This window comes from Aythya marila, assembly GCF_965140915.1.
Source record: "Aythya marila genome assembly, chromosome: 13".
Classification (NCBI taxonomy): Eukaryota; Metazoa; Chordata; class Aves; order Anseriformes; family Anatidae; genus Aythya; species Aythya marila.
This window is the reverse complement of record NC_139054.1, coordinates 15,663,247-15,684,653: the sequence shown is the minus strand read 5'-3', so window position 1 is coordinate 15,684,653 and position 21,407 is coordinate 15,663,247. Positions and strand designations below refer to the sequence as shown.

The 21,407-nt window shown below is 56.1% G+C and overlaps 1 protein-coding gene across 2 annotated transcripts; it reads left to right on the top strand.

Moving 5' to 3' along the window:
* The first annotated feature begins 1,259 nt into the window (after positions 1–1,259).
* On the top strand, positions 1,260–21,163 carry LOC309883283 (Krueppel-like factor 5). Of its 2 annotated transcripts, XM_082771212.1 has the most exons (5): positions 1,260–1,906; positions 10,111–10,155; positions 12,893–13,796; positions 15,377–15,436; positions 18,114–21,163. In XM_082771212.1, the coding sequence occupies exons 1-5, from the start codon at positions 1,742–1,744 to the stop codon at positions 18,290–18,292; spliced, it is 1,353 nt and encodes a 450-aa protein (XP_082627338.1). In that variant the 5' UTR covers positions 1,260–1,741; the 3' UTR covers positions 18,293–21,163. The 2 variants fall into 2 exon arrangements, with proteins under 2 accessions (XP_082627338.1, XP_082627339.1); XM_082771213.1 differs by lacking the exon at positions 10,111–10,155.
* The last annotated feature ends 244 nt before the right edge of the window (positions 21,164–21,407 follow it).

The following is a 21,407-nucleotide window of genomic DNA, read 5'->3' as shown; positions in this document are numbered from 1 at the left end:
AGGGACAGGAGCCCCCCGGACCCACCCCTGGGACAGGGCAACCTTCCCCCAAGGGTCTTAGGGCAGGAGCAGCCCCAAGCCCCTTGCCCAGCGTCCTGGGGATGGGCCCGCAGGAGGGATGGCTTTTTGGTTTCAGGTCAGGAAAAAAAAGGCGATTTTTTTATTCCCACGTTGCTCCGGTTTTCCATACTTCTCTTTTTTTTTTTTTCCCCTCTTAAAAAATTAAAAAGTAAAAATAAATCCAAGACCACAAAACACCAGGCTTAATCAAAAAAAAAAAAAAGACAAAAAAGAAAAAGAAAATAAAAAGAAAAAAAAAGTATAATTTTAAAAAAGCCAGGCATGCATATTTGGAAAAAATAAAAATAAAAATAAAAACAACAAAAACACAACAACAAAAAAGAAAACGAAAAAAAAAATAAAACAAGCAAAAACCACCAGACATAATAGCAAAAGAAAAAAAAGCAACCAACAACCCAAACCTCAGGCATAATTGCAAAAAAAAAAAAAAAAAAACAAAAACAAACAAAAAAAAAAAACACAGGCAGAATTGTAAAAGGAAAAAAAAAAAAAAAAAAAGCGTAATTGCACAAAACCCCGGCCATAATTGCCTCGCGTGTCCATCAGAGCCGAGCAGGAAAGCCCGGCGCCCTCACACCTGCCCTTCCAAACTTTTTTTCCCCTACTTTTCCCCTAATTGCCCCCAATTTTCCCCAAACCCCAGCCTCCCCCCATCTCTTCGGGGCGGCCCCGGCCCCTCGCTGCCCCCAGCCCCGGGGCTCCCCGCTCTGTGCCGGGGCCGCTTTTATCCTCCCGTGTCCCGGCGGGGCCGGCGGTCCCGGTCTTCCTCCTCCTCCTCCTTCTCCTCCTCCTCCTCCTCCTCTTCCTCCTCCTCCTCCTTCTCCGCCGCCCAGGTAAAGCCGTCCCCGGCCGGCACCTGGCTCCGCAGCCGCCGCGGGGCCGCGCCGCGTCCTCCTCCTCCTTCCCCTCCCCTTCCTTCTCCCAACTTTTACCCCCCCCTCGTTTTTTTTTTTTTTTTTCCTTTGGCATTATTTCCTTCTTTTCACAAAAAACTTTTATATTTTTTCCATTTTATATTTTTATTGTTTTCCCTTTTATTTTTATTGTTTCCCCTTTTTATACTGTTTTCCTTTCGTTTCCCTCCTTTTATATATTTTTCCTTCAATTTCCCCCTTATTATAGATTTTCCCTTCAAATTTTATCCCCTTTTACATATTCCCCCTTCGATTTCTCCCCCATTTTATAGGTTTTACCTCCAATTTCCCCCTCTTTGGTAGATTTTACTTTCAGATGTTCCCCCTTTTATAGGTTTCCCCTTCAATTTTCCCCCCTTTTATAGATTTTCCCTTCAAATTTTCCCCCTTTTATAGATTTCCCCTTCAATTTTTCCCCCCTTTTATAGATTTCCCCTTTGTTTTTTCTCCCATTTCATAGGTAACCCCTTCAAAACCCTCCTCTTTTATACATTTCCCTTCCGACTTTTCCCCCTTTCATATCCTTCCCCTTCCTATTCCCCCCTTTCACCCATTTCCCCTTGAAATCCCCCCCTCGTATAGACTCCCCTTCAAATTTCCCCCCTTATCCATACCTCCCCTTCAGCTTTCCCCCTTCTATCAATTTCCCCTTGGCTTTTTCTCCCCGTTTACGTATCCCCCCCGCCCTCCCCGTCCCACCTTTCCCCTCCTCTCCCCGCCAGCCCCGTGGCCCCGCAGCGGGTGCGATGAGCAGCGGGCTGGTGCTGCGCGCCCCGCTCCCCGAGGACGCCTCGGCGTTCACCCCGCTCAAGCCCGTCACCATGTCGGGGGAGCCCGGCGAGGACGCCTCCGTCTTCGAGGACATCAAGCCGCCCGCCCGGGCCCTGGACAACTCTCCCGACCTGGCGCAGGTAAGGTGGAGGCCGGCGGAGCTTTTGCCTGCTCAGGTGCTGCTGGAGCCTCCAGCCCAAGGCCGATCGCTGCGTGCCTTTGGGTTGAATTCCCCTTCGTTATTTGATTATTATTATTTTTTTTTTTTTCACGGTGATAGTGGCGTGTCTTCGGTTGAATTCTTTTTTCACCCGCTTTTCAGCACTCTGTCCGCTCGTCCTTTCCCTTCCGCAGCTCTAGCTCCAGGGCGCACTCAGTTTTGTATTTTTCTCCTTCCCTTCCCTGCGCCGCCGTTTTGGAGCTTCGGAGCAGGGGGAGAAGCCGGGGAGGGGGCACCAGGGACCCCATGCCACCCACTGGGGACCCCGTGGGCACTGGGATCGCTCCCACGCATGGCAGAAAAGGGGGGGACATTTTTCTGGCGATTATTTATATTTCCACCACACGAGATTTCCGCTTCGAGATCCCACAGCCTGTGGCCTCCCCCTGCCCTGGCTGGGGATAACACCCCAGATTTTGGGTGCCCACCACAAGGCCGCTCTTGGTGGCCATCAGCCGGGACATTGCTGCCTCGGCCGCTTTCCCCCCCTAGGAGAAACGGGGAGAACGGGGCTGTGGCTGGTGCTCAGCCCCACGTCCCCAGCACTGCTGGGACCGGGGCCCCGCGAGGTGGCAGGAGGGCGGCTCCTGGCCCCGTGGCCACCCCGTGGGGACACCTCGGGGCCCCCCCTGCCCTCCACCTATGGCTGGCTGGGTTGGGGGGATCATTGCGTCCCTTGGAGGGGAGACCCCCGAGGTGGGGTGGAGGTGACCAGTGCCCCCTTGAGCCCACCCAGCTGTGGTCACAGTGGTCTCCAGTACCGGCTCGCCTCCTTATCTCGCTCCTCGGAGCTGCACAAATCGCTGCTTGATCGGGGCTGTGAGGGTTTGATGGCTATGTGCTGCTGAAAATTTTATTAATTTGGGTGGATGTCAGGCCTTCGTGGGGTTTGCGCCTGTTTTTTTTTTTTTTCCCTTTCTCTGCCTCTCCAGTGGCTCTGCCCCAAATTTACAAAAACAAAACAAAACAAAACAAAATGAAACAAGGAGAGGAAAGAATTTGGTAGAAAAAAAAGTTTTTTCCTTTCTGATTTGAGCTAGATTGACCAAAAGTAGCATTTTCCCCTTTAAATCCCGAGAGGCCAATGCCAGAAGGGAGATGGAGAAGGAAATTAAACGAAACCGAACCCAAGGCGCGTCCAGGGAGGCACTGCAGGGGAGAAAGAGATGTTCCCCCTGCAGCACCCCCGGGGGCCCGGGAGCTGTCAGGGGGGTGATGGTGTCCCTCGAGCTGTCCCTCTGCCTTGTCCCCACGGCCACCCTGTTGTCACCCATTCTCGGTGGATCTGGGGAGGGCTGTGGGCCCAGAGGGGTCCCGGTGGGGACAGTAATGCCTGCCTTTGGGCAAAATCCCCTTTCCAAGGGTGCTGGCAGCAAGAGAATGGGCAGTAGAAGGATGTTGAGTTACAGGCTGGGCAGGCAGGGATGGGATCACTTGATCCCTCCCAGTGTGAGCGGAGAGACTGGGAGCTGAGCCCCGGGTCTCTGCCCGGGGGCTGGATCCCACCAGGGCTGGATCCCTTGTTTTGGGGTCAGCTGGAGCCTGGTGCTGCCAGGACCAGCCTGCAGATTTGCAATCCGATGGGCTCTCTGCTGGGCAGGTGCCTGCGGGGCCGCAGAGAACCCAGATGGAGTCCACGGAGGGCTCGGGCCTGTGGGGGCAATGGGCTCGGACCAGGCCAGACCCCATTGAGGGAGCAGGCCCAAAACCAGTGAGCCAAAGATGGGGAAATTCATGTGAAATCTGATCCGGCGGTTTTTATTTTTGCCTAATCCCCCAATCCCACAGACGTCCCGGGCAGGCGAGGTGCGGGACGAGGTGTCTGGGCCCAACGTTGGGCTCGCGGGAGCACCGTGGCTTTGTCAGCGGGGCACAAAGGGCGATTGTTCTGCGGGACGGCCCCAGGAGGGGAGGAGGCGAGTGGGGGACCGCAGGTGGGCTGCCTCCTTCCCTGTTCGTCCCCCGTTGCCCCACACGGGCAGGTATGCGAGGGAGGAAGCGAGCAGGGGACGCCGGCTCCGTAATAAACGCAACGGATTTCCCTTTATCGCTCTTCCTGAATGGGTTGTGGGAAGCACACGTCGGCTGGGATTACTCACGAAGGTCTAGGGCAGTTCATTTTTGGCCGGTGCATCATCCACCGTGAAGTTTTCCCTCTCCAACCTGTTTGGTCAGCTACCTACGCTGCTTTGTTCCCATTCCCTGGTCCACTGAGCTCCTTTATCTAACCCATCCACTGCAAATAATCGCGCTTACCACCGTCTTGTTAGCTGAGCCCCTTGATTAGAATATTTGCTTTCCGTGGGCTCCATTGGTGAATTACATGAGTCACAGGGTACCGCTGGTGTTTGGGGATTGGATAACCGCTGTTTACAATTCAGATGTTCTCAGAACTTGAGCTAGCATGAAAACTCTCTCTCAAAAAGAAAAAAAAAAAAAAAAAAACACGGGCTGTTTCCCACATCAAAGAGGTTCAGCCCCTTCCAGGCTCAGATTGAAACTCAAACAAAGAATCTTTCATTGTGCTCAGAAATGCTTGGAGAATTCTTTGAAAAATATTTTTTATTTATTTATTTTTTAAATGTGATGGGGAACCTTCAAGTTTCCACCAAGGACAGGATTTGCCAGTGTGAAAGCGTATTTCATGACCTTGCTCCTTGTGGCATTTCCAATACAAGGAGGAGAAAAAAAAGGTGAGAAATCAGTCCCGGTACAGTCAGGTCAGGTCCTTCAGCTTCCAGAAATGCAGGAAGGAAGAGTGTTATCCATCTGTTACCACCTCTGCCACATCCAAGGCAACTGTTCCACACGTGTGAGCTATCCCGCAGCGGGCAGGGAGATGTGGATACCTGCTCACCTGCCAGCCCAGCCCATTGCATCAACCTTACCCCTACAACATCATCCTTTTCCACTTGGCTAGCCTAGAGAGCTGCAGCCAGCAGTGGCTGAGTGTTTTCCACTGGAAACCCTCGCAAGGGATGCGAGGTTTGGTGGCATTCTCAGACAGGTGGGAATGACCCAGGTTTATTAATCTGAAAGGAAAACTTTGGACATTGCTCCGAAGCGGTTGAGACTGTAGAACAGAGCGCTTTGTGGGGAGCAGCTTCCAGTGTTTGGTGTTTTGGAGGTTCTGTGTTGTCCTTTTGGGCCTCTCCCTAATCAGCGTCCCTTAGTTAGAGCAACTGGCTATTCGTTCCTTTACAGAGGAGACATGGAAGGAGAGGTTTTGTCCAAGGAAAGGGGTCTGGAGGACAATCTTTGAGGCTTGCTTCTCGTGGGGTGGAGGAAGGACCCTCCTGGAAGCACAGATGCTAGGAAATCTATAGGGCAGGGTACACGCTGGAAGGGGCAGGAGTCCTCTCAGTCCACGGAGTGAGTCTGGCAGTATTTACTTGGCCCTGTACCATGCCGGGTGCCATGCGAGCCCAGAAGAAAGAAGTTGGCCCAAAGACCTACTCACTCGAACGCAATGTTTTCACACGCCTTAGGCTTTGTTTTGTTTTGTTTCGCTAACTGGTTTGGCGAGGAAGTTGAGGGCTGCCGGGACGGTGGGATTTTTGTCCGTGCATGAAACCTGACCTTGCTTCTCCCAGACGTGCATGGGGTATTGGGTCTGCCTTGCTCATTGTACTGGGAAAAAACAGGCTTTTTTTGGCCCGTCTTATTGCGTACCGACTGCCAGGAGGACTTCACAAGTCCCAGCAAGCAGCAGATGACTCACCCTGCCTTTGTCAGACCCTGCCTGGGAATGTGCACCTTTTCGTCTGATTGGAAGAGGCTGGGCGATGAGTGTGAGCTTTTGGATGGTTTGAGTGAGGTGGAATGAATCCCACCCATAGCCCAGCCGGGGGAAGCTCCCTGCAAGCTCTAACAGCCTCTTCCATGTCACGCTTGGTTTGGGAACCATGGGAGAGCTCAAGGAGAAGCCCAGTGCCCTGTGGCCATGCAATTGCTAGAAAAGAGTGGATAAATTTGTCTGGGTCATCCTGGGGAGCGGTGACATCTGAGAGCCTCCATCTTGTCAGATTCAGAGGGGAGGGAGTGCTGGCGCGGAGGCTGCAACAGGGGACGGCCACTGGAAAGCACGGCTCTCCAAATTCAACTTCGGGTAATGTGCATAAGGAAACTTGGGGAGCGTTTGAGCTCCTGCAGATTTTAGCTGAGACTGAAAAAGCTCCAAGACTTCTGATCTTCCAGGAGTTGAAGTGGCACTGGATCATTTAATCTTTCCAGAAAAAGCATCCATACCACAACCCGCCCAGCGCAGCCTCCTGCCTCCAGCTGTGGGTGCCCACCTCGGTTGATGGAGAACCTCCTCTTGGCTTCGACGGGCTTGGCCCCAGCCTCTATTGAGCAACAGCATTTTGGGAATAGAAAGCTGTGTACAAAGACACGACTGCCTTATGGGGTGTCCTCCCCTCCCATGCAGGCACACTTCCAGAGAGCTGTCCTCCTGCCAGGGCAGAACAGGGACAAGGAGAGGGCTGTCCCCCTTTCCCACCCATGGTCTTTGGGCTCCCTTCAGGCATTCATTCTGTGCTGAGGTTGTGCTTGGTAGGTCTGGGAAAGGAGAAACCAGCGTGGAAATACTCTAATATTGACATGGGACCTCCCAGGGCAGGTGGGCCAGGTGCTCGTGGTGTTCAGCAGGGCCTTGAGATGGTGCAGCCGGGCCCGAGCTTCCTCCAAGCTCCGTGCCTCCAAGGTCTGTCCCGGTTATTTTTCAGTCCATTATTTCTGCTCGCTCTCTTAAAGCCCCACTGGAGCCTGGTTGCTCCTCTTCTGGGCACTTGACCTTGGAGATGGACAGGGTGCTTGCCCTGCTTTCTCTGGCCTGTGGGATTGCTGGCTGTAGTGGCCTGGCTTCTGTGACAGACACCCGAGGTAGATGGCCTTTCAGTGGGTTGTTATCTGCTGTCAGAGGAAAGGAATAGCAAACAGAGTCGGCAAGCCTGTGGAAGCATTGCTGCCTACTGGCCAAGCCAGAGGCCAGCTGCCCAAATCTGCCTCAGTGGTGACTCTTGGGCTCAAGGAAATCCCTTGATTAGAAGAAGTGATAATTAACTCGAGTAGTTCAACCACAGCAGCGGAAAAGAGCTTGGGAATAACCCTCTGGCGTGGTGTGGCTCAGCTCCTGCACCATCCATGAGCTCCTGGAGGGAACCTGGAGAAAGGGTGGATCTCTGTGACTCATCCTGCTCCAGGAGGTGCTCCTGCAAGTGGGAAGACATGAACACCTCGAGATGGGAAGCAGCTGGGGTAGGGCACCTCTGGCAGCCTTCTCCATGGGCTCCAGAGAGACCTTGGACGGAGACTTCAGCTTAGATGTTTGCTTTCCAGGTGGCCCAAGCTAGTGAAATGCCTCTTGCCCCATTGCACCTAATGCATCAGGAGCAGCACTAGCTTCTCGGAGTCGCTCCTCACCTCTTTGAGATGGAGCAAGCAGAGGAGCCCGCCTGTGGCACCCACCTGCCTAAGCCCAGGGCTCACCGTGCTGCCTGCAGTCGTGCTTGGGCTGTTCACAGCAGCCAGACATTTTGGCCCCGTGTGCTTGAAAGGAAGAGTCCCGGGGCTTTCTTTGCTAATCCCGTTTTGCAGAGAGTTCCAGAAGACTTGAGGAACAAACAGAAAATAACGTCGATCGAGGTCAATATCAAAACCAAATGATCAGAGAAACAAATATTTACTCAGGTCAATATTTAACTAGGGAGACAATAAATGCTGATATTGAACCAAATCTGTATATAAATACAGTCTATTTATAACGTGTCCCTTTAAAGGGGTACTGCCAGGTACTTGCCGTGGCTTTTGATTGATGATTATCCTCCCCATTGTTTGCTGATTCCCTTGGAGGCTGGAGTTGCATGCAGGTGCAGGCAGGAGAAAGAGCCTGTGCTGTGTAATCCCACGGCCCGGACACCGCAGCCCTTGGCCCACGCGTGCCAGTGCTCCGGGAGGTCCCCCCCGAGCTGGGGAGGGGGTTTGGGGCTCGGTGCCCCCACTTGGCAGAGCAGCAAGGGGCTGGGGCCAGGAGGGCTGGAGGCTGCCAAGAAATGAAGAAAGTCCTTCCTTCTCTCCCCTGCCCCCCCCCCCCACTACTGCTCCCTCTGCCAACTTCACGAGCTCGTCGCCTGTTTAGCAAACATTGATCTCTCTCCCTGTTCCCCCGTGGTGACAACATTTGATGTTTCTATGGCGGTTTGTTATTTATCAACTGCAGATTAGAAAGCGTTTAATCATGGGAATGACACGGCCCGCCTCCTGCCTCGGCAGCGCCTCGCGCTCCTCTAACGCTGCTCGTAGTTGACCGCTGCCCAAAGGGCCCGGCTGGCTCACGCACCCGTTTTTGTGTGTCCTGCAGAAAGATCTGGGGCTGAGTCTGGGACTCGGTGTGTTGATCGATGCCCCAATAGCTCCTCAGCCTTGGTGAGGTCTGGATGAGGGGTGATGAAGGCCCCCAAGGCAGGAGGCTCCTGTGGGGTGTTTGGAAGCTGGAGGCTGGCAGAGCAGGACTCGGGGCAGAGCCTGCTGGCCTCAGGAGCATCTACTAGGGGAGAAAAAAAGCAGTGGAGAATCCTTTCCTTTGCCAGCTTGGATTTTTTTCCCCCCTTTTTCCTCTGGCTGGTTGAGAAGACCCTGCTATGCAGTCAGAAATAGATATGGTGACCTTGAGGGGAAAATACAGGAATTCAAGTCTTTTATTGCACCGTAAGGTATTCTTATTGGCTTTCCTTTGCTGGTCAAAACAAAAAGCCCAGTTTGGAGGAGATGCCTCTCAAGCACGGAGGTTTTGTTGATGTCTGCTTTGGCTGTGTTTCCCCTTGGCTCACTTTTTGCCCCAGCCGGTGACCCATGACTCCTTTACGGTTCCTGGCACCGCTGTCGATGCAGTTGGTGGAGGCTGGGGCATGCCCGAATCATCCTCGTCTGCAGGGATTGTGGTGATGGCACTGCTAATTAAAATGCCTATAGGGGAAGCCGGGCCACTGAACCCACCAGAGAGCTGCTGGTCCTTCAGCTGTGAGGCCTCGGAGTCTTCCTCCGTGGATCTGTGGTGGGGGTGGCTCTGGCAGTAATGAGAAGACCTGGGCGCTGAGGCTATGTGTTTGGTTCAATCCTCCTCAAAAGGGCAAGAAAATGGTTAATTCCCTGCCCGTGCCTGGCAGACGGGGAGGCAGGGACAGGCTGAGCATCCCTGGCTGCTCCTGCCTCATGGGAGCCACCCTAGTGTCCTCAGCTGCCCTCTGAAGGGCCGCCCTGGGCAGGGCCACAGCCTGCCACCAGGACCTGCCCCAGGCTGGCCAAGGAGCTCAGAGGCTCGGCCTCCGCAGGATTTCCTCCTGGCTTGGCCTGCTTTGCCCTCGGATGCTTCCTTTGTGCTTTTGCTGCTGTGTTTCGGCAGGGGGTGTGTTGGTTTCCTGGCCTGGCTGACCCCAAGACCAGGGGTGGCTGCAGCAGTGGGGCCACCACCTGCAGGCTCAGGCTGTGAGGGAGCCTGGCTGCACCACGCAGGTGTTTCTGAAGCTGTTCCTTGCAGATGATGGGACACAAATCCCTGGAGCCCTTGGAGCTCTGACCCAGACATGCTTCCCCACAGCACGTGGGGCCAGCAGCTCCCGTGCCCTTCGCCCTTTCACCACCTGCCTTCTCAAGGCCATGGTTATCGTCTCCCCACAAGGAACATCCTCCATTTAGACGCAAATACAAAGGCTCCGTGTCCCTCAGATCATCCTGTCATGGAGCCCGGTGTTCACCACCCCTTGCAGTCATGCCGAAAAAAAGCCAAAGAACCATCCCTGTTGGTGAACAGAGGCAGGGTGATGGCATGGCCACGATCCCACCTCAAAATGGAGGTTCTGGTGGATGGCTCCCCAGCCCTGGCTAAGCTCCGAGGAGAATTGCTGATGAAACCCCAGTGGAAATGGGGTGCTGGAGAGGACAGCTTGGGGTGTGGGTTTCTGCTCAGTCTCCCTGCACAGCTGGCTGTTCCTCCGGCTGTCCCCAAAACCCATGTCCTGGGGGTGCCAGGAGGGGTCGGTGGGGATAGAAGATGCTTGTGGGATGCGGGAGGTGACCTGGCTTCGGGGGGACCTTCCCACTAACCCAGCCCTGTCTGTTCCACAGCTGCACCCCATGAGGATGGAACAGCGGATGCCGCTCATTCTCGAGGTGAAGAACTTTTCTCCTTCCTCCCTCCGCTTCTTTCTACCCCTGTTCATGAGAGGTACCTGTAAGAGATCCCCCTGCACCCCCCATCATCCCATCCCATCCAGCAGCCCCCTCAGGACGTGGTGGTGAGGACGTGGCAGCACCTCCGCTCCTTCACTGGCAGGGGTGCATTCCTCATGCTCATGGTGTCTCTATCTGTGCTAGCCACCTGGGCACCTACATGGGTATCTCCTCCACGTGTGGGTATCTCCTCCACGGCTTGCATGCCCGTGTGACCCGTGTCGCCACCCGCTGTGAAAGGAGCCGTAAGCCACAGCCAGGTAGAGACACCTGCGTTTGGGACGCGTGAGTTGGATCCCACCCAGGCACGTCAGGAAGGCAGCCCAGCACGTAGTCAGCCCGGCTATTGTGCCAGCTGCGGGCTGAAGGGTTGTTTTTGGGTTTAGCGTTGGGTGGGAGGTGCTTGGGCCAACGACTTGGTGCTGAGGATTTGCTCGGCGCCCAGCAAGTGGGGAACTGCCTATGGGTTGCTGGGTGTTTCTGGGCCACAAACAAACCGAGCGGCTCTTCCGAGGACATCCCAGGGGTGGTGTGGGAGCTGGAGCATCACCAGCACCATAGTGACCGTCTGGATTCCAGCAGGGTGGGGCCTTCGCCTGCAGGGTCCCCGCAGTGGTTCTGCAGCCGAGGGCAGTCCTGGCAGCCTGCTCGGTCCCATCAGAGCCCTTCGCTTTGCTTCCCTGACCAGCTGCCCCTTTGCACCCCCCTTTCCCCGGGACCCCGGGGCTGCTCAGGATCAGAAGTGGATTTCTCAGGCTCCATGGAGTGGCAGGAAGGAGACTTTGATCTGCAGGTAGGGCCGAGGAGAGAGAGAGAGGGCTGGGAGACAGCGGGCAGGGGCAAGCAGTGCAGGAGGTGGACGGACGGATGGGCTCTGGGGCTCTGGGTGCAGGCTGGGATCTCAACTTAGAGCTCTTTTTTCTCCCCTGAATAACCTGCTCGGCCACCCAGCGCATAAAGACCCGCTGGAGCGTGTGTGTGTGTGTGTGTGTGTGTGGGGGGGAGACCTGCCTGGGAACCGAAGGTGAGAAACTCAAATGCCAGAGATAAGGGAAGCTCAGAAATAAAAGGCATCCAGCTCCTTCCCCCCTGCCCCGCTCCCCCGGCAAGTGGGGCCGTTTCATCGCTCAGGTATGCGCGGCATCCGGAGCCTCCGGTCCCACCCCAGGGGTACGGTGAGGTGCCAGGGTGGGCGCAGGGCTCAGCGCCACGGCACCCAGCACCCTGCTCCCAGCCTGTGGCCCGGCTCTCCCAGCGGGGAGCAGAGAGGCAGCCGGGGTTTTGGTGGTGAGGAGGGTCCCTGGCTTTCCCCTCCCACTGCTGCTGAGCCTGGGTGCCCTCGCCGCAACAGGGGTGGATGGTGCAGGAGGTTTGGGTGTTTCAGGAGACCTGGGTGCTGCTTTTCCACCCCTGAGGATTGGGGAGCACTGGTGGCATGTGCCCGTGTTTGGATGGCAGCCGGCTTAGCCGTGCAGTGCCAGTGTGGCTTGCTGAGGTGCAAAGGCTCTTTGAATTCACTGGAAGCACAGGTGATGCATTTCACTGGAAAGGGCGAGGAGAGTAACTTGGATCCCGTCCAGCTCTGATAAAAGCAATGAACTTGCAGCAGGGATGACTTTGGCCCGGTGGCATAGTTCAGAGCTGCACAGCCCTCGGCTCGAGTGTGCTGGGCGTGGGGTGAAGCAGCCTGCGCTCCCGAAGCACGCTGTAGGCTCTGCCAGGGAAGCCTGGTGGTTTTGCCAGCTCCTCTACATATGAATGAGCCTACGAGAGCTTTGCAATGAGCTCGGCACAGGGATAACCACATAATTAAAGGCTGTAGCTTTACAGAGGAGCATTAGCGCTGGTGCCTTTAACCACAAAGAGCAGAACTCGAGTCATCAAATGCCAGGGGATGAGTTTCCTAGCGGGTTGCTCCATCAGGTTGCTGAATTATCGGGCCTGGATCCAGTCGGATGCCGCATCAGGCATGAACCCTGACAAGCGGTGGCTGTCTGAGCTGGAGGTCCTGTCAGCCTGGAGAACCAGACCTGCAGAGCTCAGCCAAAGGTTGGGTGAGGGCTGACTCACTTCACCAAGAAGAGGCAGTGAGGGCATGCCTGGCCGCTTCAGTTTTAGGCTCGCAGTCTGTGGAGCCAGTGCCAGCATCGCTTATGTTTCTAGGGCTGTAGCCCAAATTACTCTCAATTAATTGCCTCAATTAATTTTCTTGGTTTTGTCCGTCTCAGTCCTAGAATAGAATGCAGTACATGCATTAAAGCAGGCCAGAGCCAGCACGTCTAAGGTGGGCTGCTCCCAATGTGTCCAGCTGTGCTGCTGACGGGGGCAGAGCTGATTTCATCCCCTGCCCGGTGCTAGCTGCCCTTGTTGGCGTGGCAGAAGCACTGTGCCAAAGCCTGGCTTTTCGTTATCAGGCTGAACTTCCCTCTTAACTGCAGCCTGGCTCGGCCTTTGGTAGCACTGCAGGTAGGTCGGAGGGCGGTGGGACAGAGGACAGGGTGACTCACCCCGGGCTGAGTCAGGCACCCAAGCCCAATCGCAAGTGCCTGACTCACGGGCTGTTCTTGCTTCTCTCCTGGTTTCCCTCTAGCCAAAGCTCCTGTTGAATGTCCAGCTCCCATCGCCGCCACGTCAAACTGCCCCTCACAACCTCTCTTCTCTGTATTTCCCTCCGCAGGGACGATCCGAGATGGACAAGTACCTCTCCAGCCAGGTGCCTCCCGTGCCCATGATGCCGGACAAGAAGTACCGCCGGGAGAGCGCCTCAGTGGTGGACGAGTTCTTCTCCGCCGAGAAGCCCAGCTCCACGCCGTACAGCGTGAACATCAACGTCATCCTGCCCGACACCACGCACTTGCGCACGGGACTTTACCGGCCCCCCAAGCCCCTCACCCCCTTCCCGCAGATCAAGACGGAGCCCGGCACCAGCTTCGCCCAGCCCTGCTCCTCCACCGCGGGCTCCACGCAGACCCTGCCTGACTTCACCAGCGTCTTCAGCATGCCCCAGTCCGTGGCCGTCAACAACATCTTCATCAAGCAGGAGATGCCCTCTGAGATGCCGCTGTCCAGCAGCCCGCAGCAAGCCCAGCTTTACCAGCTGCCTCTTGGCAGTGGCACCGCTGACCTTACCCCGCTGACCCCCTCCTCCAACAGCACCACAGCCATCAACAGCCTCAGCGGCGTCACCATGTCCACAGGTAACGCCATGTCCAGTGTGCTCCACAGACCTGTCCAGCCCGGAGGGCCGGTTAAGCAGTACCCACATGTCTCCCAAGGACAGGGAAACTTCAGCATCTCAGGGCAGTTCTACCCCGTGCCGGGGGTGAACCTGCCCCCTTCGCCCCCCAACTCGCAGCCCGGCAGCCCAGAAAATCAACCAGAGCTCATCAACACCATCTCTCCCCCACCATCCTATGAAGCCACTTTTGGACTGAAGCTGGTCCAGTCATCCCAGGTCCCCCCAGTCCCCAACAGCCTTGGGAGCCTCTCCCAAGGGCACATTGTCATGCAGCCCCCCAAATACAACAGACGCAACAACCCTGAGCTGGAGAAAAGGAGGATCCACCACTGCGATTACCCAGGTATGCTCACAGCGCTGGCTTGGTGTCGGGGTCCCTTCTTGGCTCAGGGAGGCTGCGGATCAGGCACCCCTCTGACTGCGAGGCAGGGCAGCGTGGCACGGGGTGGAGAGCCCTGGAGAAACAAGGTCACCCCCACCAAGGGAAGAGAAGGGGCTGGCCCTGCCTTTTTGCTACCTCTCCTTTTTCTCTTCCCGCTCTGGCAGTGGCAAGCCTGGCTCTGAGAGGCAGGGAGTGCCAGCAAAACATGGGGATGCTCCCAAAAACCTGCTGCCTCAGTGGGCTGGTGTGCTCAGCCACGTGCTCTCCAGGAGTGAAACCATGCTGCAAGGCTGTCTATTCTTTCCCAGGAGGGTTGGCAAACCATCTACGGATTTCCATCAGCAGCCTTCTTGGTCTCTCCATGGAGCCCCAGTTCTCTTTTATTTTTATTTTTATTTTTTATTTTTTATATTTTATTTTTTTGGCCACAGAGCCTCCAAGCGGTGGCCCCAGCACTTCTCTGCGTGCTCACAGGGAAATGAAACTCAGCCACGCTCTACTCCTGTGTGGAGCTGGGCCTGTTTCAGCCCTGTTTCCATCCAGTCAGGTGGGGTTTCCTCTGCACAGGCTAGCTCCTCTTTGCCCACATCCACCGGTGGGACATAACTCAGCTCCCACCAGGAGCCCCAAAATGGGCACTGCAATGCCACCAAGTCTTCGTGAGCAGCCGTCGTGAGGGATGTAGGCTGCTGAGAGCTCTGCTGGCTTTTGGGAGGTTGGACCCAAAGCTGATTAAGCTGGTGGAAGGAGGAATTCAGTGCATGGCTGGGGGCCTTCACTAAAACCCGCTGAGGAACACAGCTTTGTTAAGAGTTCAGCCATTTTCAGGCCCGGGGCCATCTCCCTTGGGTTGGCGACTGCTTTTAGTGTCTGCAAAGTCCAGCAGTGAGGGACACTGCTGCTCTGTCACCTGAGGGCTCCCCGGGATGGCAAACAGCATCTGCACGCCTGGGGTTGTGCTGGGAAGCAGTGCCAGCGCTGGGAAAATAAACAGTGCTTTGCAAGTGGGTGCGGAGGCAGCAAGAGGCTTCGTTAGACAGCGTGGAAAGAGAAAAAAAAAATATGGCTGGGTTGCTCACACAGGTCGTAAAAATTCAAATTCATATTTTAATATACATGTCAAACCCAAATGAAGCAGGGCCATAAAGGCAGCACGAGGAGTTTTTCTAGACCTGAACTGACAGCCATTCGTTTGGCCGTGCCTGTTGCTGAGACTTTTGCTGAAATCACAGTGTTTCTGCTGAGATTGAAATTGTTTCTGATTGAAATTGCTGCTGCTGATCTGAAACGTGTCCCACTGCCCGGGGTCCATCTCACCCCTCATCTGGCTCGGAGAATAACATCTGTCTGTCTGTCTTGGAGAACAAACGCTCTTTAGATACTGCTGAAACAGAACGGGGTGGCCAGGCTTATTTGCATCCTATTTACCCAGTGTGCGCCTCAGGCCTGCTTTGTCCCTGACCTCAAACACCCAGGCTGTAGGTTTGTTGCAGCGAGGGCCCCTTTTTCACAGAGAAGCCGTGTCTTTGCTGTTTTCGCAGGTTGCACAAAGGTTTATACCAAGAGCTCCCACCTGAAGGCGCACCAAAGGACTCACACAGGTAAGAGCACCAAGTCACCAGCAAACCCTGCCAGCCCCACGCTGGGTGGCTCTACGTGGTTTCCCTGCCTTCCTGAGGGATGGTCTGGGATTTAGGAGATCCTCAGGGAGCTCTCCCAATGGGCCAAGAGGAGGAGGTGTCCGCAAGCCTCCGCCACCTGCAGTCTGAAGGATTTTCTTTCCACACCTCCCAAATCCTCCCAGCTCTGATCCTGCCAGAAAAATTGGCACGTGGTGCACATCAACAGCCTCTGAGGAGGTGTCCAGCCTCCCCGTGGCTCCCCAGCTGGACTTTTTGGGCTCGTGGTGAGCTCCTCTGTCCTGTGGGCAGCTGCTGAATGCAGGCAGAGGGTGGTTGCAGGGTGAGGGTGCTGTGGGGAGAGGAGGGCTGGTGCCCCAGCACTCCCACCGCAGCCAGCTGGCCCCGAGTAGACCCAGCTCACTTGTGCATTCAAGCACAGGTCTCCTCATTAAGGCATTTATTATATCTGAAACTTTATCAGATCCCCAGGTAGTTCGGGAACCATCAGTGCCCTCATAAATCTCTTTTATAGGAGGGCTGATCTTTACTGAAAGCAATTAAGCTGGCCCAGAGTTCACTTTTCTTTTTTATGAACAACGAACAAAACCCGTCCTGAGGCTGGGAATCGGCTCTTGCGCTTGGCTCCATTCCGTGTCCCCCTTATCAGCCCTTCCAACGAGCCCGCCGGGAGGTTTGCTTTGTGCACGAGGCACAATATTTCTCCGGGCAGGGAACGACACCCAAGGGGTGGCAGCGAGGCGCAGGAAGGACGCTGTCCCGGTGCCGAGGGCCGGTGGCGATACGCCTTTGTCACAGCGGCCATCGGGGCCACTAAAATTTCTTGTTCCCTTCTGCTCGGAGCACAGCTTGGGGACACGGCCCGTAGGAGACACATGCCGTCCCTGCAAGCCGTGCTGTAAAGCTGTATCCGTGCAAACGTGGGCGCTTTTTGAACCCAATAAAGTGCAGTTGTTTGTCCGTGTTTCCCAGTAACGCGGCTGGAAACGCGAGCGTGGTTACCTGCAAGAGGGGGGGGGACCTGAGCAGCCAGGGCAGCTGCTGCTGCTGGGGGCAAAAGACGGGAATCCAGAGCTTTGGGTTCTCGTCTGCGCAACCCCAGGGATGGCACTGGTGAGCTTCGGGGGGCTGTGTTCAGTTTTTGGGGTCTCCTGCTCTGTTTTTGACTGTGGGGCCTCAAACGCAGCTGGCACTCATCCCACTTTGTGCCGCCCACCAGCCGGGAAGGGGTCAGGGCACCCACGGGACCCGAGCTCAGCATCAGCCAGGTCTCTGCTTGCGGTTTTGCCCGTTGCTGTGGGCTGGGCTGTATTCATCTCCCGGAGACACCATTCATTTCCTGGGTGCCATTGTGAGATTAAATATATAACCCGGCGGCTCCCCGCCCCCCGGGGCTGGGAATGCCAGCCTGGGCCCTTTGTTTGAGCTTGCCCTGCCGTGCTGTCCTGGGAGATGGAGCCAGCTCGTGGGACAATGGAAAGCATTTTCCCTCCGTCCTGGAGCTCAACCTGGTATTGTTTGAAGCTAAAGGGCCTTGGTGGGGCTGACCCAGCCGGGTCACCTGCCTGGGACAATGTGGCTGCAGAGAGCGAATCCCACCTTCACCTTAGGGTGCCACCACGACCACCAGCAGCCCCCCAGCCCCCTAGCCTGCCATCAGATACAGCTGCAAGCACTGCATTTACCCTCCCCCCCCCCGACATAAAACCACCGTGCTTTTTGGCACACAGCATTTTGGGGGGGGAGCAGGACGCGGCCTCGCTGCCCCATCTCCTCCATCTCCGCGGCTGCCCTTCCGACCCTGCAGTATTTCCTCCGCTGCGTGCCGGCTGCCTCTGCTCTTGCCCTGGCCGTGTGTTTTCTGTTTCCTGGCCAAATCCGCAGCCTGTCTGGCAGCGGGGCGGGGGCAGGAACGGCCGCTCAGCAGCCAGCGTGCCGGAGCACCGCGCACATGCCGGTGCATGCATGCTGCGTGCGTACGTGCCTTCATGCCGCGATGGTGCGCTCAGCAATTGGCCGATGAAACGGTAAATATTTGAGGTCGGGAAAGTCAGCACATTCCCTGAACTCTGCCTGCTTGTTCAGGCTGTTAAGAGCGAGGGCTAATATTTGAGAGCACCACGCCCAGGCAGGGAGAGGGCTGCAGCCAGGGTTCAGCGCGGCGGCTGGGAGCTGCAGGCGGGCACGAGCTTCTCCAGCCCGGTTCCCAGCTGGCGGAGGGGTTGCACAATGGCATTGATTTCCTTCGGGGCTGGGGAATAGGTGTGCGGGGAGGAGGCATGACATCAGCCCGCCCGACCGTGGTGATGTGGTGCAAACACAATGTCCTGCCTGCAGCCAGCTGCCGCGCGGCAGGGAGGCGGCTGCGGGGGGGACGCGAGGCTCCGGGGAGCCCCTTCTTCCTCTTGGTGTGCCCTGATCCCGTATCAACGGCAAAAAGAGCCATCTGGGGCTTTTCAGGCTGAAAAAGAGAAGAGCTCTGGGAGGTTTCTCTGCCAAAATGCTCTGTTACCCAAGAGGGCCTCCCGTGGCAGTGCCCCTTGGTAGCGCAGAGCACCAGCACAGGGATGGGCGCAGGGTGGGCGGGTGGCAGCGGCGTCCCCATGGGTGTGTGGTGACTTGTGTCCCCTCCCCGCAGGCGAGAAGCCCTACAAGTGCACCTGGGAAGGCTGCGACTGGCGCTTCGCCCGCTCTGACGAGCTGACCCGGCACTACCGCAAGCACACGGGCGCCAAACCCTTCAAGTGCCTGGCCTGCGGCCGCTGCTTCTCCCGCTCCGACCACCTGGCCCTCCACATGAAGCGGCACCAGAACTAGGGGGCCACCGCCACCGCCACGTCTCTGAGAGCAGCTGGGGACTCTTCCCCGAGGGGACCTCTCCTCCGCTTGTACATAGGAACAACCCCACGCCGAGATCAACCGGCAGGGCAGCGGGCGAGCCCCGTCCCCGCTGTTCCTGGTTTTAAAAGAAATCTCATTAAAAAGAAATGATAATTAGACTGATCTTGTGACGAGGCTCCCTGCACCGCTGGGGCGATGGGCCTTGGATGGCAAAGGGCTTTCTTCCAGCAAACCTGCTATTTATTTGTCACTTGGGAGCAGCTGTCCTTCACGTCCCGAGCTCGTGGGGACGTTTTGCCCCTCTCGGGTGGTGCCTTTGGGGTGCCCGAGGAGGGCTGGGATGGGCTGGTGGGCCTGGGAGGTGCCACCATCGGTGCCACCCTCTTGGACTGCCCCGTGTCATGGCTGTGGATGGCACTGGTGATGCGCAGGAGCGGGGCTGCTTGGGTTGACAACCCCAGTGTCTCTGGGGGCATGGAAGAAAGCATGAAGTACTGACCTGACGTGCCTTCAAGCAAGGGACGGCGCAGAAGCGGGTGACAAAAGCTCTGTCCCATCGAGCCCACCCCTGGTTTGCTGGCCACCAGCTGTGAGTGTCTGCCCTGCTCGGCCAGGTTTCCTGGTTGTGTCCTTAGCATTTCCACTTCCAATATGAAATGTGACTCCGGGGGACTCTGGGAGGACCAGGGTGGGTTTTGGAGCAGAAGACCCACCCGTAAGCCCTGGCTTCCCAGAACACGCCGTGCCTTTCCTCCAGCGGGCAGCTTCTGCCCCTGCCTTCACCACGCACACAAAGACCCAGTCGTTGCCAATCACTGATGGTGCGCTGTCGCCGTTTCACCAAGTTTAGACAGAAAGGGAAGAGGGAAAAAAAAAAAACAAACAGGCGTCTTCGAAACAAATTCCGATAAATCCTGCTGTTCAGACTGTGATCGTGTTACCTACCTCACCGGCTCCCTGCCCCGGGCTCTGCAAGGCACCGTCCTCCTCTTCCTTGGGTGCTGTGATGCGTGGGACATCTCAGCTCCTCTTCAAAGCCTACCAGGGGTGAAGCATGAGCAGAACAAGGACCAGGCCATGCCAGTTTAACCAGCAGCCATGGAGGTAATAAGTAAATAAGGAACAAATAAACGGACCCGGCGTGCTCAACAGAATATTGATTTCCACCCGCACCCTCTCCCAGCTCCCCTTTTGTTCTTCCTTGAACAAATTGAAGGGACGTGCAGGTGGAGGTGTCTCCTTGCCAGGAACCGACCCGCAGCATCTTCAGGCGGTGGAAATGTGAAGGAAGGGCCCCAGCTGCAGGTTAGCCAAAATCCGCGGCCAGGTTCCTGGTGGCTCTTTGCCTTCGATGAGTAAAGCTGGTCCCACCTGCGGCGCACACAGCCCGTCCTGCCGTGCCAGGAGGAAGAGGTTGCAGCTTTTGGGATGATGTGGCCAGGCCTGGCAGCGGTGAGGTCTTTGTGTGAGCACGGTGTCGTCCTCCTCCTGTCCCGTGGCACCCAGCAGGAAGGGGAGGAGGGGTGAGGTGCACCCCGGCGCACTGAATTGTCTGTGACTTGCCATGGCGGTGAGCGGAGGAGGCTTCCTCGGTGCTGAGGCTAGGAACGGGCTTGTCCCCTCTCCACCTTGTAGGCTGTGGGGTCTCTGCCTGCACTGGGGTCTGGGAGGAGCACTGGTTCCCCCTCTAGCTTCTATTTGGAGACCCACAGAGCAGGGTCAGGGCGGAGGGCGAAGTCCTTGCCTATGGAAACCCCCCTCTGGCACAAACACGGCTGTGTTTCTCCTTTCTTGGGTGGGTTGAGCTCACCCCAAAGGAATCCAGGGTAGTGTAGGAGCCACTGCCGGTGTCTACAGGCTCGGTGGGGCTGGTGGGAACCCAACGCCACTGTGCTGGGACCAGTCCTGTCCTCGTCCCCCTGCTGCGTGCTGTGACCGCCAGCCTCCAGGCGAGGCTGAACCTCCCAGCGTCACCTCATGTGCCCTCCCAGAGGGGTTTCATTGCCTCCCCTTTTATTTTGGGGAGACAAACCTCCAGCCACCGCCACTTCCAGCTCTCGGGGTGCAAAACCCGTTTGCTGGCGAAGAGCGAAAGCCAAACCAAGCAACAGGCAGCTTTAAGTCTTTAGGGGAACTTGGAATAATTTTCCCAATGATCCTGTGTTTTTTTTGTTTTTTTTTTTTTTTTTTTTTTACTACAGAAAAAAATGCACCTGCTCATCCTCACATAGATATATATATATATATTTGTTGTATTTGAGATTATTTTTTGATGAGGGGATGGCAGGGGAAGACGTGTCTTAACGCAAACCCCACCCCTGTGCAGCTCTGCACCTCTGGTCCGCATGCAAAATGCTGCCATGCAAATGTTTTACTAGTGCAAAGGCAACACTCCATAACAAAGGAAAGAGTCCACAGCAACGCCTCGGCTTTTATTCCCCCATTTCTGCCTCCAACCATGCACTCGGTGCTGCCCGTGAGCCCCAGCAGCTGGGGCAGGTGGGAGGGATGCGGAGGGAGGGCACGCAGGCGGCATTGAGGAAGGTTTGTGACCCCGGGGGTCTTCTCCTGTGACATTTCCATGCTTTGTGCAGAACAAACCTGGCTTTCTGCAGCCGGGAGGCGCTTGTATCATAGCAGAAAGAGGCTGTAAATAGGAAAGCACTGCATCGCTTGGCGGGGCTGTGCGGGCTGGACTTGATCGTTCACTGCCCGAGACGAGCACAGCGAGAAAAAATGTTTGGGACCTGGAAAACTTGGGTAGAAGGTTTATTTTTCCAGTGATGCTTTTTGTTTGTTACACAGCCCCCCAACACCGAAACTCCCTACGACTTTTAATCTATCTAATATTTTGTAATAAAATTTTATCACATGGCGATGTTGTCTCTCTTCTCTCTTCCCTCCCGTTGCAGATGCTCCTGTTACCTTTGCCTGCTGCTGCCTGTGCATGCGTGTGTTGATTTTATGGGCTTAATAAAAGGAGAAAAGCTTTTTGTTAGGCTGGGTTAGGCAAGAAGGTAACGGAGCAGGGCTGGATCAGTGCGTGGCGTTAACCCACAGCACCAGGCAACGCAGTGAGTGCCATTACATG